Raw genomic sequence first — 12704 nt, 5'->3', positions numbered from 1 at the left:
GGTCTTGACATCTGCCTCTTGTGAAATCACGCTTCTGTCACTCTTCTTCCCGCATTCGGCACAGTGCAACCTGCACAGGTATCTATGCCAGCTTTTCGCTGGACATTCGACCTTCCATCGACAATTTTGTGTTAGATGTTGCTCCCTAAATTGGCATCACTGAAAGCGGCATTCTTCACCGAGTCCCCACGGATACCACATATACAGCAGCGGGCATTGCAGGTCATCACGTTGATGTGTTTGTTGTGGCTGGGTACATGGATGTTCTCACAACGCCGACTACGACGATTTGGGAATCTAGATGCAAGATGGTCTGCAACTGAGACCTCTTCTTCGCGCAAGCTTGTCTAACTCAGGGATGCTTCGAACGCCAAGGAAACAGGACCCTATCACCCAGCTTTAGGGTCATCCGATCATTTAGTGCGGGAAGATTAATCGATATAGCATTCCTTCTTCTTCACTACTGTCCTTGGAAACGAAGTCTGTCACTGCTAAAACGCCTGTTCCATCCCTTGGCGTTCTGCCCCCCCCCCCCCCCCCCCCCCCCGGGAAAACACAGCTTATAATTGATGTACTTCAGAATGCTTCTTAAATTCTTTCAAATATTGATCTATAATGCTTTGGCTGGCCGAGTAAATTCTCATGGACGAATTCATTGGTATATGCTTGAAAGAGTGCCTTGCGGACGGGTCGAGGACTTCGAGATAGTACCGATTGGCGAGGTGAATTGTCATGTCCGCCATGTGCAAAATGTACTTATAAGTCTGGTCAGAAGACGCGCTAGGATAGGGTAACCATTTGTGAGGGTGTTGATCTTCAGCGACGTATCTTTCTGGTTCCGCACTGAGATTCTGCCCACGCGGTCATAAGCATCATCGATACACATTGCGCATAGAAGCCCGTCCTTTTGGCATCGATTTCTGAGACGCTGGTCAGAGGAGATACATTGGCTTTCCCGATCCGGTTAAGCATGATATCTCGAGCTACTACTGGACGGTTCTCATAGCGGCCAAATTAAAGCTCTTGGTTCAAGAGATAATGTCGTGTCATTGAGCTGTGCCGATTCGCCGGAGCATGGCAAATCGGTTGCGACTAAACTTTGACATGCTATTTCTGGCAGTTCCCGACCTGTCGGAGTCTGCCCGAAATTCATTACAGTAATGGTACGAGTGGAAGGCAACGATGTCTGCGGACTATTGATTCAAGGTAGTACTTTGACAACTCTTGGGTTTGTGAGGTTGTATTTTCAGTGCCTCGTGCCATTCGAGAGGCAGATTTGGGATCGTAGAACAGCTGGCGCCACTAGCACATAGACCCCACATACAATGGTAGCGTTCAATCGCTTATCTCAGTGCTCCTGCTCATCATCCCACTGAGCATGACCAAACCAATACGGCGGTGATGATGCATATAGTTGGTGTAGGTTAGGACTTACGTGCCTGGCTGAGATAGGGTGCCTGGCCTCACCACTCCGAAGAAAGCATGTCGCTCGACAGGGGTCCCACTGTTTTCGCGTAAATCGGTCCGGCCCCAGACGGAAGCCATCTTCCCCATAACCTATTTCAGAAAGTCAAGACACAAGGTAGATGCCGGATGGAGCTCGCAAGCTATCTTGGGCACATCCTCATGGTCCTCCTCATTTCCTCGCCAACATTAGTGAAGGAAAACACGTCGGTTCATCGAGCGAGAAGCTGTTGCTTTTCTGCCCCTTTCTCCTTAATACCTACACGTCTAGATTGAGCCGAAAGGCATTCCTCAATGTCTTGGCCTGCATAGCGGTTGGCTGCCGAGTAGCATCCCTGAATCTCGACAAGCGTTCCAGAGTTATTGAGGCGGCACGCAAGGCACATGAGATGCAGGCCCAAATCCCCGGTCCGCCGTGCCCACGTCCACCACAAAAACCCGGCTTTCAGCCTCCGCAATCTACTTCAGTCGCGATATCCCCGTCTTTTGCCTGGTACCGAGCGCGCCAACCCTTGCGCATCCCTGGGACCAACAGCATGCGGCGATTAGAAATCCCTCCTATGGGGAGTTATATCCAGGGCTGGAAATGATCATGGTCTCACATGACAATCCTACGGGCTTGGTATATGAGAAGTATTGATAGATCCAAAGCTATGGGTTCATGTATATGTCTAACTTATATCCCCCTTGGTTGTATTTGGATTGGCCGTCGGTTTGTCGAACATTTTGAGCCCAACACAAGTTGCGGACCGCAGAGATATCATGGGTTTCCGTCGTCTAGCGGCACTGCTGCTTACAGCGAGCTTCAGTTAGTCTTCATCATATCATGGTGCGTGGTCACTGCTAATGTGCAGATATTCGAAATGCCTTGGCTCAAAGTTCCACGGCAGTCGTCTACACAGACCCCGGAACCGGCATCACATTCGATACATGGCCAGTGCCCAGCACTTCTACAGCAGGAGGGCTGACCTTTGGTATGGCCTTGCCCTCGGATGCGCTCACTACCAATGCGGATGAGTTCGTTGGATATCTTGTCAGTAATTCCTTGAGCCTAATCCGAGAATGCCTACTTACGTATGCAGCAATGTGCATCAACCAGCACAACCGCGACTGGCTGGTGTGGTATATCACTTGGCGGCTCGATGACGAACAACCTCCTACTTATGGCTTGGCCCTACGAGAATCAGATCTACACAAGCTTCTTGTGGGCTACCGGATACACGCAGCCAGGACCATACACCGGTGATGCAGCAGTGACTCAGATATCCTCCACCATAAACGCAACCCACTTTACCCTCGTCTTCCGCTGCCAGAACTGTCTGTCATGGGATCAAAACGGGGCAACGGGCAGTGTATCCACTAGTGCTGGCTACTTCGTTCTAGGATGGGCACAGGCTTTGCCGCAGCCAACAAATCCCGACTGTCCTGCAAACGTCGTTATGCTTCAGCATGAAGCTCAAGGCATCTTTGCGGCCAGGTTTGATAGCAGTGTTGCCAACACGTCCTATACAGCATGGGCAGCCAAAGCAACCAAGACAGTTACTGGGGCGTGCGCATCAGCGACTGCTACGACAACGACAACTACATCAGCAACGACCACCGCAACAGCCACTGGGGTGCCCGTTCCAACGGCGAAGTATGATTACATTGTCGTTGGCGCAGGTGCTGGTGGCATCCCTATCGCAGACAAGCTAAGCGAGGCAGGAAAGTCTGTACTCCTTATCGAAAAAGGACCACCATCTTCCGGACGCTGGGGAGGCGTCATGAAGCCTGATTGGCTGGACGGCACTAACCTAACTAGATTTGATGTACCTGGTCTTTGCAATGAAATTTGGGTGGATTCAAATGGAATTGCATGTAAGGATACCGACCAAATGGCTGGATGCGTGCTCGGTGGGGGCACTGCTGTGAATGCAGGCTTGTGGTGGAAGCCTAAGACAGAGGACTGGGACTACAACTTCCCTACGGGCTGGAAGTCTACCGATATGAAGGCTGCCACAAGCAGAGTTTTCTCCCGCATTCCTGGCACTGAGGTCCCGTCCAAGGATGGCAAGTTATACTACCAACAAGGATTCAATGTTCTTGCTGGCGGTCTTGCTAAAGCTGGTTGGGAGAATATTACAGCCAACAGCGAGCCAGATGAAAAGAACCATACTTTCTCTCATGGCGAGTTCATGTTTTCAAATGGTGAGCGAGGCGGACCTATGGCAACTTACCTCGTGACAGCTAATGCGAGATCGAACTTCGATATCTGGATGAACACTGCTGTCAAGCGAGTAATTCGGGCTGGCGGCCATGTCACTGGTATCGAAGTCGAGCCATATGGAGATGGTGGCTACACCGGGGTTGTCAATGTTACCTCAGTCAGTGGCCGTGTGATCCTCTCTGCTGGCACCTTTGGTTCTGCTAAACTACTCTTGCGGAGTAAGTATTACTGCATTCTCATTGCGTTGCTAATTCTGGCTAATTTTGATAGGCGGTATTGGGCCAGCAGATCAACTCGCAATTGTCCAGAAATCTAGTGATGGTCCTACCATGATCAACTCAACTGACTGGGTTACCCTTCCCGTTGGATACAATCTAGATGACCACGTCAACGTATGTGCTTTGAAGCCAAGATCTGTTCTGTTTTTTAATTGTCTGCTGACATAAAGGTAGACCGATACAGTTGTATCTCACCCCGACGTTGTCTTCTACGATTTCTATGAAGCTTGGGACAACCCGCCAGCTGCTGATGAGAGCCTCTATCTCAGTACGTTCATCAGGAGTATATTTAAGTTATTGTCCTGGTACTAATGTATGACAGACAAGCGTTCCGGTATTCTCGCTCAAGCAGCGCCGAATATTGGACCTCTGTGAGTGATACCCCGAGCCGAATCTGTATGCAACTAACCATGCTCAGCTTCTGGGATGAGATTACCGGCGCTGATGGCATCGTTCGTCAACTGCAATGGACAGCTAGAGTAGAGGGTAGCGATGGCATTGCCAATGGGAGTAAGTTACGAAGCAAGCGTATAAAAAGTGGCCATGCTGACAAGTCAAAAAGACTCGATGACAATGAGTCAATATCTTGGCCGAGGCGCCACTTCACGAGGTCGCATGACAATTACTTCAGACCTGTCCACGATCGTTTCAACACTGCCGTATTTAAACGATAAGAACGATGTCCAAGCCGTTATTCAAGGTATCAAAAACCTTCAAGCAGCTCTATCCAATGTCAAGAACTTGACATGGGAATACCCAACTGCCAGCGAGACCGTGGAGGACTTTGTGAACAATGTGAGTCCACTCATCAACCATAGTTGACACGTGTGTTCATTTCGATTTAGATGGTTGTTTCATATTCGAACCGACGCGCCAACCATTGGATTGGTACGAACAAAATTGGTACCGACGATGGTCGACAGGGCGGTTCGGCTGTTGTGGACACCAACGCCAAGGTCTGGGGCACAGACAACCTGTTCGTTGTTGATGCTAGTATTTTTCCTGGTCATGTCACAACCAATCCTTCGTCGTACATCGTCGTTGCTTCGGAGCGAGCATCTGAGCGCATACTCGCCTTGGCAACCTCCGCTGCTGGTGCCAAGTATGCGCAGTGTGGCGGCTCCACCTGGAATGGCAGTTTCCAATGTGCTACTGGTTTGGTATGCACGCGCAAGGACACGTACTATTCACAAGTGAGTTCAACACTGCTCATAAAATAATGACAACTTGCTAATACGTCTTTTTCAGTGCCTGTGATGGAGCAACTATTCATGCTCGTAGGGCTTTCTTGTATATACTTGACTACGATTGCTCTGTAGAGACAATCTTTAGAGACAATTTCTATCTCAATGCATCGTGTCCCATTCCATGTGTTACGTTTCAAGCGGAGAAGACATTGCCGTAGCCGACGCTCAGAAGAGCGTCTAGACAATGCTAAAAGTCCATGAACTCTCCCAAGAGTATGTTTTCCCAGGGCCAGTAATCTGAGCATTAACACGATTCCAAGCAGGACTACTCTATGTCAGCACACATCCACCAGCCACTGCCAGGGCTTTCACTTACTGGTTGATTCCATCCACCCAGTCCTGCGCCTCGATCGCGACGCAGGAGCTTCGCGAGACGGTATGTCTGTCGCTTAGCCCCTGCGTCTTCTTGAGGGCAGCAGTCCCGTCAAACCAATTGCACGAATATATGACGAGTCCCGCCTGGTCCGTCCTCAGATCCGCCCTGATGCCCGAGAACGGGCTTGCGAGCGTCGCGACGACGTCGGTCTGCGGCGCACCGTCGATGATCCAGTAGCCGTTGTAGCCCTCGCATGCCCCGTCGGCGCCACAGTTCCCGCCGAAGCCAGGCTGGCCCGTCGCGTGGCCCAGGGGCAGGTCAGGCTGGCTCGCGAAGTCGTTGATGCTCCCGGCCAGCGCCGCGCGGATCTGCCCCGTGGGCAGAGCACCCTGGTCTGCCACCAGGTAGCGCCCCGAGTAGGGCAGGTAGAGCGTGTGGTTCCAGATCTTGTCTGTGTCGGGGTTTCTGTAGGCGTCGAGGTTGAAGTAGGTGTGCTGCGTCAGCATGAGGGCTATCACATCGGTTAATCGAATAGGCTCTTCGAAGATAAAAGATTGGGAATGCGAGCCGGAGACTTACGCGTCTTCCTGTCGGGTGATACAGCCTCCATCTTGATGTTCCATGTGCTGTTGCTGACGCTGTATGTCACCGAGGCGTCGACACGGCCAAGCAGATTGAGCGAGGAATTCGAGGGGTCTGAGATGGAGAAGGTGATCGATGTCTCAGAAGCTTGCGTCACGCTCCATGTTCTGTATGACCAGTTGTTCGTTCCACTGTGCAAGGTGTTATTTCCATCGTTGAGCTCAGTATGGTAAGTAACGTTGTCGATCGAATATTGACCGTGGCCAATCCGGTTGACGTATCGTCCGGGAATGGAATTGTATACGGGATGTCCCGGGTCCTTCGCTGTGTTATGGTTAGAGCCACGAAAGTATAGACGAGAATGCTACAAATGGTGTCATCATACCATAGTAGTCCAGAACATCGTAGCCTAAAACCACATCGACATCTTTGCCCGACTTGTCCTTGACAAAAAGATTCGTGAGAGTAGCACCGTATGGAATGAACTGAGCACTTGTTAATGATGTCTCACAATAGGTAAGTTAACCCGACGATCATACCTGAGCCTTGATACCAGGCGCTGATATGGTATACTTGCCATCCGCTCCGGGCGCTGAAACACCCTGCGAAAATGCCGACCTGGCAGCAAGTGCAGGTACCAGGAGTGCTCTCCACATATTTGCTAGTATCATCCTGCTAGCAGATCACGTTTATAGTTCCGGTGTGTTTGGCCAAGCACGAGCGACCACTATTTCAGAGAACGGTGGGAACAATATACGAATCGTACACAGCACACTTCTAGGGACAACCTTTTTCTATATTTCTGGGTCGTGACACAGCATGTCTTGTGCACTTGGATATAAGCTTATCGTTTGCCGAAAGTTGTGATGGTATCGGCACCGCATAAATATGGGGTAAGTCTTGGGGATCGACATCAGCCTGAGTTCAGGGTCAGTCAGCTTAGTAGAGGCAAGCGACCCCGCAAATGCAGGAACAAGGGTATCATATTAATTGGTGTCGCTCAAGGATTTGAATTCATGCTGTAAATTATGGTTGAAGTCTTTGATTGGTGGGTTCGAGTTAGAAGGTGTACTAGTTATTCCCCTAATGAGAGAAAGTAGATTTTGCAAATGCAACTGCAACTCTATGTACGGAGAAGATGGTGGACCGGCGGCAGAAAAAGTCCAATTATACCGACCATGATTCCACCTCGTGATACCCTCCAGATGTACATACACCAACACCGTGTTCCTACATCTCTACCATCTTGTCTATGCCTTCACGCATGATCTCCTTGACAGCACCCAGTCTATGAGCAACCATGATCACGGTATAACCTTGCGCAGTAAATTCTTCACGGATGATAGAAAGTATGAGGCGTTCCGTATCCGTGTCTAGAGACGACGTTGCTTCGTCGAGTAGGATAATTGGCTTATACCCGGATTCGGCTATGTTGCGTGCCTGCAGTAGCGCTCGTCCGACTGCCAGAAGTTGTGTTTGCCCGGCTGAAAGTTGCGGTAACGATGAGAGGATGCTGCCGAGAAGTCTCTCGTTCGATTCGTCATTTTGCACCTGTTCAGACCCAGTATTGTCCACGTGGTCGTTGCCTTGAACACAAAAGTGATGCAATAGCTGGACTCTGTCAAGTGTCTCCTTGATAGTGTCATTACCGAACGACTCTGACGGGTCGATATTGAAACGCAAGCTAGCATGATTGAACAGTGTGGCGTCTTGAGGTATAGTCACGAAAAACTTGTTTCTAATAACAGAGACCGGCGCATGTCTGGTATTGAGACCATGCACTATTATGGACCCAGCTCTGACATTCATCATTTTGAGCAAAGACAGCAGCACCGAACTTTTACCTCTGTTGAGACCTATTAGTAGCTGAGAAGCACAGACAATACTGATGTTTCCTTACCTTCCAGTACGTCCGCATAGCACAACTAGCTGACCTGGTTTAGCCTCTAACGAGAAATCTTGGAGCGCAACAGTATTTTGACTAAAAAAAGGTTAGTCTTCAGCGTTGATAGACAGGCAGTCACTTACTTATAGGCAGCCGTAATGCTGTGCAATTCAACAGCTCCCGGCTCTGGCCATGGCTTCAAGGTGTACGATTCTTCATTGTCCATGCAATCATCCTCACTAATTACGTCTTCCTCAAGTGTCTTGAGCCGTGAGATAGCGCCCAGAGAAATCTCCAAGTTGGTCCAGCTCTGTACAAGGCTCAATAACGTGGCGTTGACCACCAGAATCATATTAAGCGCAAGACCGATCTGGCTGCCGCGAGTTGAACCTCGGAGCGCGACAGCTAACGCAATGACACCGACTCCAATCGCTGCCACGAGTAGATCGAGGACAATCTTTAGCCACCTTTGCAGGCAGGACAAAAGATAGAACGGTCTTTGAGAAGCGTCCAAATGAAGCAGATGATCTACCTCTGCTTTTGTTTGAGCTTGGAATGCTCGAATTGTTGTAACGCCTTCCACCTGCTAGCTATTAACACACTTCAAGCCACTTCAGTATCGGTAGGATAACCCACTGTCTCCAAGAAATCGCTAAAGATTGCGGATCTGGACTCGAGCTCGAGCAGTCTCAACTGACGGGAGGTACGGAGATAGACTCTTTGTATAATGTATACGGCGATACAACAGAACGGCAGGCTAATCGTCATGTACTTGGAAGCGAGAAATAGAAGTATAAACTGTACAGTCAACTTGAAGGTTTCTGCATGCAAATTAGCGTGATACAGTCCGTGGTTTTTGTTCAACTTACGGACGAGTACAGATTGTAGAGCTGGTGCGAGCTGCTTGTCCACCAATTGCATATCTTGACTAAACCTACGTAGGATCAGTAACAAACGGCTCACAGTGGTTATTGTTTTTGATATTTACCGATTAAGTATCTCACCTGTTTCTGTGCTTGAGAAATAAGATAGCGGAGCCCTGCAACCGTGTGAGTAAAACTTGAAATGTTGGCAAATGGGAACATACCTCATGATAGCAATCAATAATCTTGAATGAAGCGTCAATCCCGAGTGAGGTGCCATTCGCATGATCGTAGTCCTGCAAGAATGAGCTTCAACAACTAACAATCATTGAACTCGCACCCACCACATAAGTCCATTTGTGGTAGACCAAGCCATGAACGTGAGTAGAACGTAACCTGTAGCATAAAACCATGTTGTGGTAGACTCCGAATCCGTCCACAGCTTCAGCCAATATTGAGGGAACATCCCGAAAAAGGAATATGAAGCCGTGCACGCCACCAGGAGCGCTAAGTTGCCATACCCAACAGACTTCACATAATACCCTGTAGTCATTAGCTGACTTCAAGTCTTCGGGCCAGACGCGACTTACCATAAAGCGCACTGTCGCCATCTGAGCGACGATCGGCTTTCTTCTGCAGTGCAGACTTGTTTTGTATGCCCGGTTGTTTCAACGTAGACGCTCGATCATTCACTGCAACGTAGGGCGCCGCACTTTTCGATACCAGCTTTTCAATTTGCTGCTGCTTTGATTGAAGCTCATCCCAACTACCTTGCTCTTTGATCCTCGCTTCCTCGAGAACCAGGATACGATCTGCTAAATTGAAGTGCTGCGCTATTTAGTAATTTCCATCATTAGTCCTATATCAATATGTATTTGATCGAGTGGCAGGCATACCAGCATTTGTGATAAGAAAAACTGTCATGCCAAGTCTGCGAATAAACCCATCTGGTCCAAAAAGGTTGTCTACGATGTGGCCTTCTGTATTTCCATCAAGACCACTTAGTGTGTCATCGAGCAGTAAGATGGCGGGGCGGGCATACAAGGCCCGCGCGAGCGCCTAGAACAAGTTAGCGGACGCGATCACAATCACGGTGTCAACATACTATGCGCTGCCTTTGGCCACCTGAAAGACTCATGCCCCTGGATCCCACCAGCGTCATGTCACCATCTGGCATGTTGTCCAAGTCCTGTTGAAGACAGCATATCCGAAGAACCTCAGCGTACCAACTATCATCTGCTTCTTGCGTTCTTGAGAAAGAGAGTATGGCCTGTTTGATAGTGGTACTAGGCAACCATACCGTCTGAGCACAATAACCGACACGTTTTGATGCGATAGAAATGGTACCACGGCTCGCCGGTATTTCTCCCAAAATAGCTTGAGCCAATGTCGTTTTACCTGACGCCGTCGGCCCTGCGCAAATAAAGAATGACCCATGTGGAACATCAAAGGTGACGTCCTGCAGCAAAACCTTTGATGTTGAACTGTTAATCAATACCTGCTGGAATGAGATTGCTGGTTGTTTCGGGACCAAGTCCGTGGTTCTGTCGGGGATAGATTCCCTTTTAGTTCTTGAATCATCCAAGTCTGGTTCTACAAGGAAGTTCTGGATACGTTCAAAGCTTGAGAATGAAGCGATGGCCCGAGGCACAATCGTCATGACCATATTTGCAGGGTGTGTCACCATGCCAAGAATCGCTGTCGTGGTAAATGCTGCCTCTGCGTCCAGGCGACGGCCCTGGAGTTTCACAACAACAGCATAGAGAACCAAAGTGATCACCGGTGCAAAGATTCCCAGAGCATTTGCGGAGGCGTTGTATACAAACATCATCCATCGTACTTTACTTGCCGTGGTAATCTCGGCACGACGAAGTCTGTCAATGTACGAAGTCGCGCTAGCTTGAAGTCCAAGCATCTTGATGTTCTTGATAGCCGAAAGCACTGTGCTGGTCATGGAAATTCTATCCTGGGTTGCTGCATTCCAGGCCCCTTGTCGAGCTCTCAGATGTCTTGCGACATATTGACTTATACGCGAACAACCTGGCCAAGTGTTAAAACGCGCTGGCTAAGCAACAGGCAAAAAACTCACAGAAAATGAATATTAGCGGTAGGGGCCACAACCAACCAACCTCACTCGCAAGCAGCACAATACCAATCGTCACTTCCACGACTTGGGCCCAAGTTTCGTGAAACATGCTTGCAGCTTCAATGAGGCTATCGACATCATTACTCATGAGTGTCACGACTTTGCCCTCACTCAAGGTATTGCTACCAGCATGGAGCGTCTTATGATGGATGAGGCTGACAAGGACTCCCCGAGTCATGACCGTCAAGCGGTTTAGACGATGTTGATATACAGCACCGGAAATCTAAAATTCATTAGCATCAACTCTATTCCTACCACGAACAAGGTGCTTACGGCCAGCCCAACGTAGATGATCACTGCGGCGGCAATTATATTGAAGCTATCAACAGACACTTCTTGCTGGTGGATTGCCCCAAGATATCGGATAGCCTCACGTATGAGTAATGGTTGAGAGTATCTAAAGGTAGTAAGAAAGATCCGAGGCGGAACAACAAGCAAAAATGGCGTCAAGAGCGTGTGCAACAAGACTCTTGGCAATGTCGTCGAAGTTTCGGGTCTTCCTACGAAAACATGTGGTTAGTATTTTATAACTTAATTACCATCTGGCTGAGATTACCTCTTTTCTCCCAGTTCATTATCGCGTTTCTCCGTAATGAAGCAGACGACAGCGCCCGGTCTAAGCTGGGAACGTCTGCATCTCGCAAGGTCTTACGATACCCAATCGCAAGAATGGGATTGATCCACCAGAAAAATGTCCTACTCAGAACGCCCGCCGACCCTTCAGGGGACTCTTCCGTGGATGATTCTATAAGACCCTTCCGTTTATTGAGACTCTCGACCACCAACAAAACAAGATCTAGAAGCACCGTTGTTGTGGCAACTACATAGCGTCTGGTATCTCGTGAGGCCAGCCCCAGCTCCGCCAAGTCGCATATGAGATTTGCGCTCAGAAATAAGCTGATTGGTGTTGATGGCTTGGTCGATCGCTTCTGCTCAATAAGCGATAACACCCAGTACCCGCAGGCTGCAACAACCGAAGTGATAGGCGCTGCTGCATTTACAAAGCCCCGAGCACCCGGCCATCCAAACCACTCGATCACAAGGAGTATCTGGTATAAAGGCAACAGGAGCGCGATGACCTAGTATCTTTAGACATTGGAACCCCGACTATTCGTGTCGTGGGGCTTCTATACGTACTGCTTTGAATAACCCGAATGAGCCCGATGACACCTTCGGTGGCAATCTGCGGACTGCCCAAAGTCGGAATGGCAATGAAAGAAGGAAGACTACCGCGGTCACCAGTTTGACAAGCTGTATCTCGTCTTCGGCGGATACGCGCCGCAGCAGCGCCATCTTGATGGTCTTAACGTTCACGGAAAGAATGGCAAGCTCGAACGACCCAGACGCCGTGGCAGGCAGAAATTGTGTGGGTTTCAAGAACCTAAAAGAGACGTTCTTTTTCCGAACCGCGTAAACAACTTCTTAAATATCGAGAGACGTGGAGCATGTAAGCGTTGAGATCAAAACACGAGGGCCGCATTGCGTGCGCACTACTTGGCAGGGGTTCTTTTTACGAGGCTACCTTGAGCTGCGCGCCTGCGGCACTGCATACGAGTCTGCTGTGGGGCTTTGGAGATAACGCACGGCAGGATCTCGCAGCGATTAGATTTGTATGATCAAGGTACCAGTGACTGTTCGGTCCCTATAGTACTTTAAAGTCGTGCTGAAGCTGAAGCACTATTTCAGGAACAACAAAATCATCTTTCCACTCTGCTAG

At 49.3% G+C, this 12704-nt stretch overlaps 3 protein-coding genes across 3 annotated transcripts; 1 reads left to right on the top strand and 2 right to left on the bottom strand.

The window, feature by feature from the left end:
* Nucleotides 1-2226: 2226 nt before the first annotated feature.
* BKA67DRAFT_652441 (fungal cellulose binding domain-containing protein) lies at nucleotides 2227-5205 on the top strand (the record flags this gene model as incomplete). Its single annotated transcript, XM_046106170.1, has 10 exons — nucleotides 2227-2272; nucleotides 2319-2497; nucleotides 2547-3888; nucleotides 3941-4062; nucleotides 4123-4216; nucleotides 4271-4319; nucleotides 4367-4458; nucleotides 4511-4743; nucleotides 4794-5141; nucleotides 5197-5205. 10 exons carry the CDS (start codon nucleotides 2227-2229, stop codon nucleotides 5203-5205), a joined length of 2514 nt encoding a protein of 837 aa, XP_045963323.1.
* A 167-nt stretch (nucleotides 5206-5372) lies between these two features.
* Nucleotides 5373-6749, bottom strand: BKA67DRAFT_529366 (galactose mutarotase-like domain-containing protein; the record flags this gene model as incomplete). Its single annotated transcript, XM_046099055.1, has 5 exons — nucleotides 5373-5460; nucleotides 5512-6022; nucleotides 6091-6417; nucleotides 6479-6578; nucleotides 6633-6749. 5 exons carry the CDS (start codon nucleotides 6747-6749, stop codon nucleotides 5373-5375), a joined length of 1143 nt encoding a protein of 380 aa, XP_045963322.1.
* A 294-nt stretch (nucleotides 6750-7043) lies between these two features.
* On the bottom strand, nucleotides 7044-12699 carry BKA67DRAFT_7792 (ABC transporter). Its single transcript, XM_046109429.1, has 15 exons — nucleotides 12125-12699; nucleotides 11544-12066; nucleotides 11261-11487; nucleotides 10931-11210; nucleotides 9947-10881; nucleotides 9738-9900; nucleotides 9432-9674; nucleotides 9186-9384; nucleotides 9066-9137; nucleotides 8967-9017; nucleotides 8848-8912; nucleotides 8615-8799; nucleotides 8122-8561; nucleotides 7994-8074; nucleotides 7044-7939 (listed from the first exon to the last, which is right to left on the bottom strand). Exons 1-15 carry the CDS (start codon nucleotides 12278-12280, stop codon nucleotides 7324-7326), a joined length of 4236 nt encoding a protein of 1411 aa, XP_045963321.1. The 5' UTR covers nucleotides 12281-12699; the 3' UTR covers nucleotides 7044-7323.
* Between the last annotated feature and the right edge of the window lie 5 nt (nucleotides 12700-12704).

This window comes from Truncatella angustata (assembly GCF_020726525.1).
Source record: "Truncatella angustata strain MPI-SDFR-AT-0073 chromosome Unknown BKA67scaffold_1, whole genome shotgun sequence".
NCBI lineage: Eukaryota > Fungi > Ascomycota > Sordariomycetes > Amphisphaeriales > Sporocadaceae > Truncatella > Truncatella angustata.
Note: the sequence above shows the minus strand (reverse complement) of the source record. Positions and strands in the feature narration are given on the sequence as shown.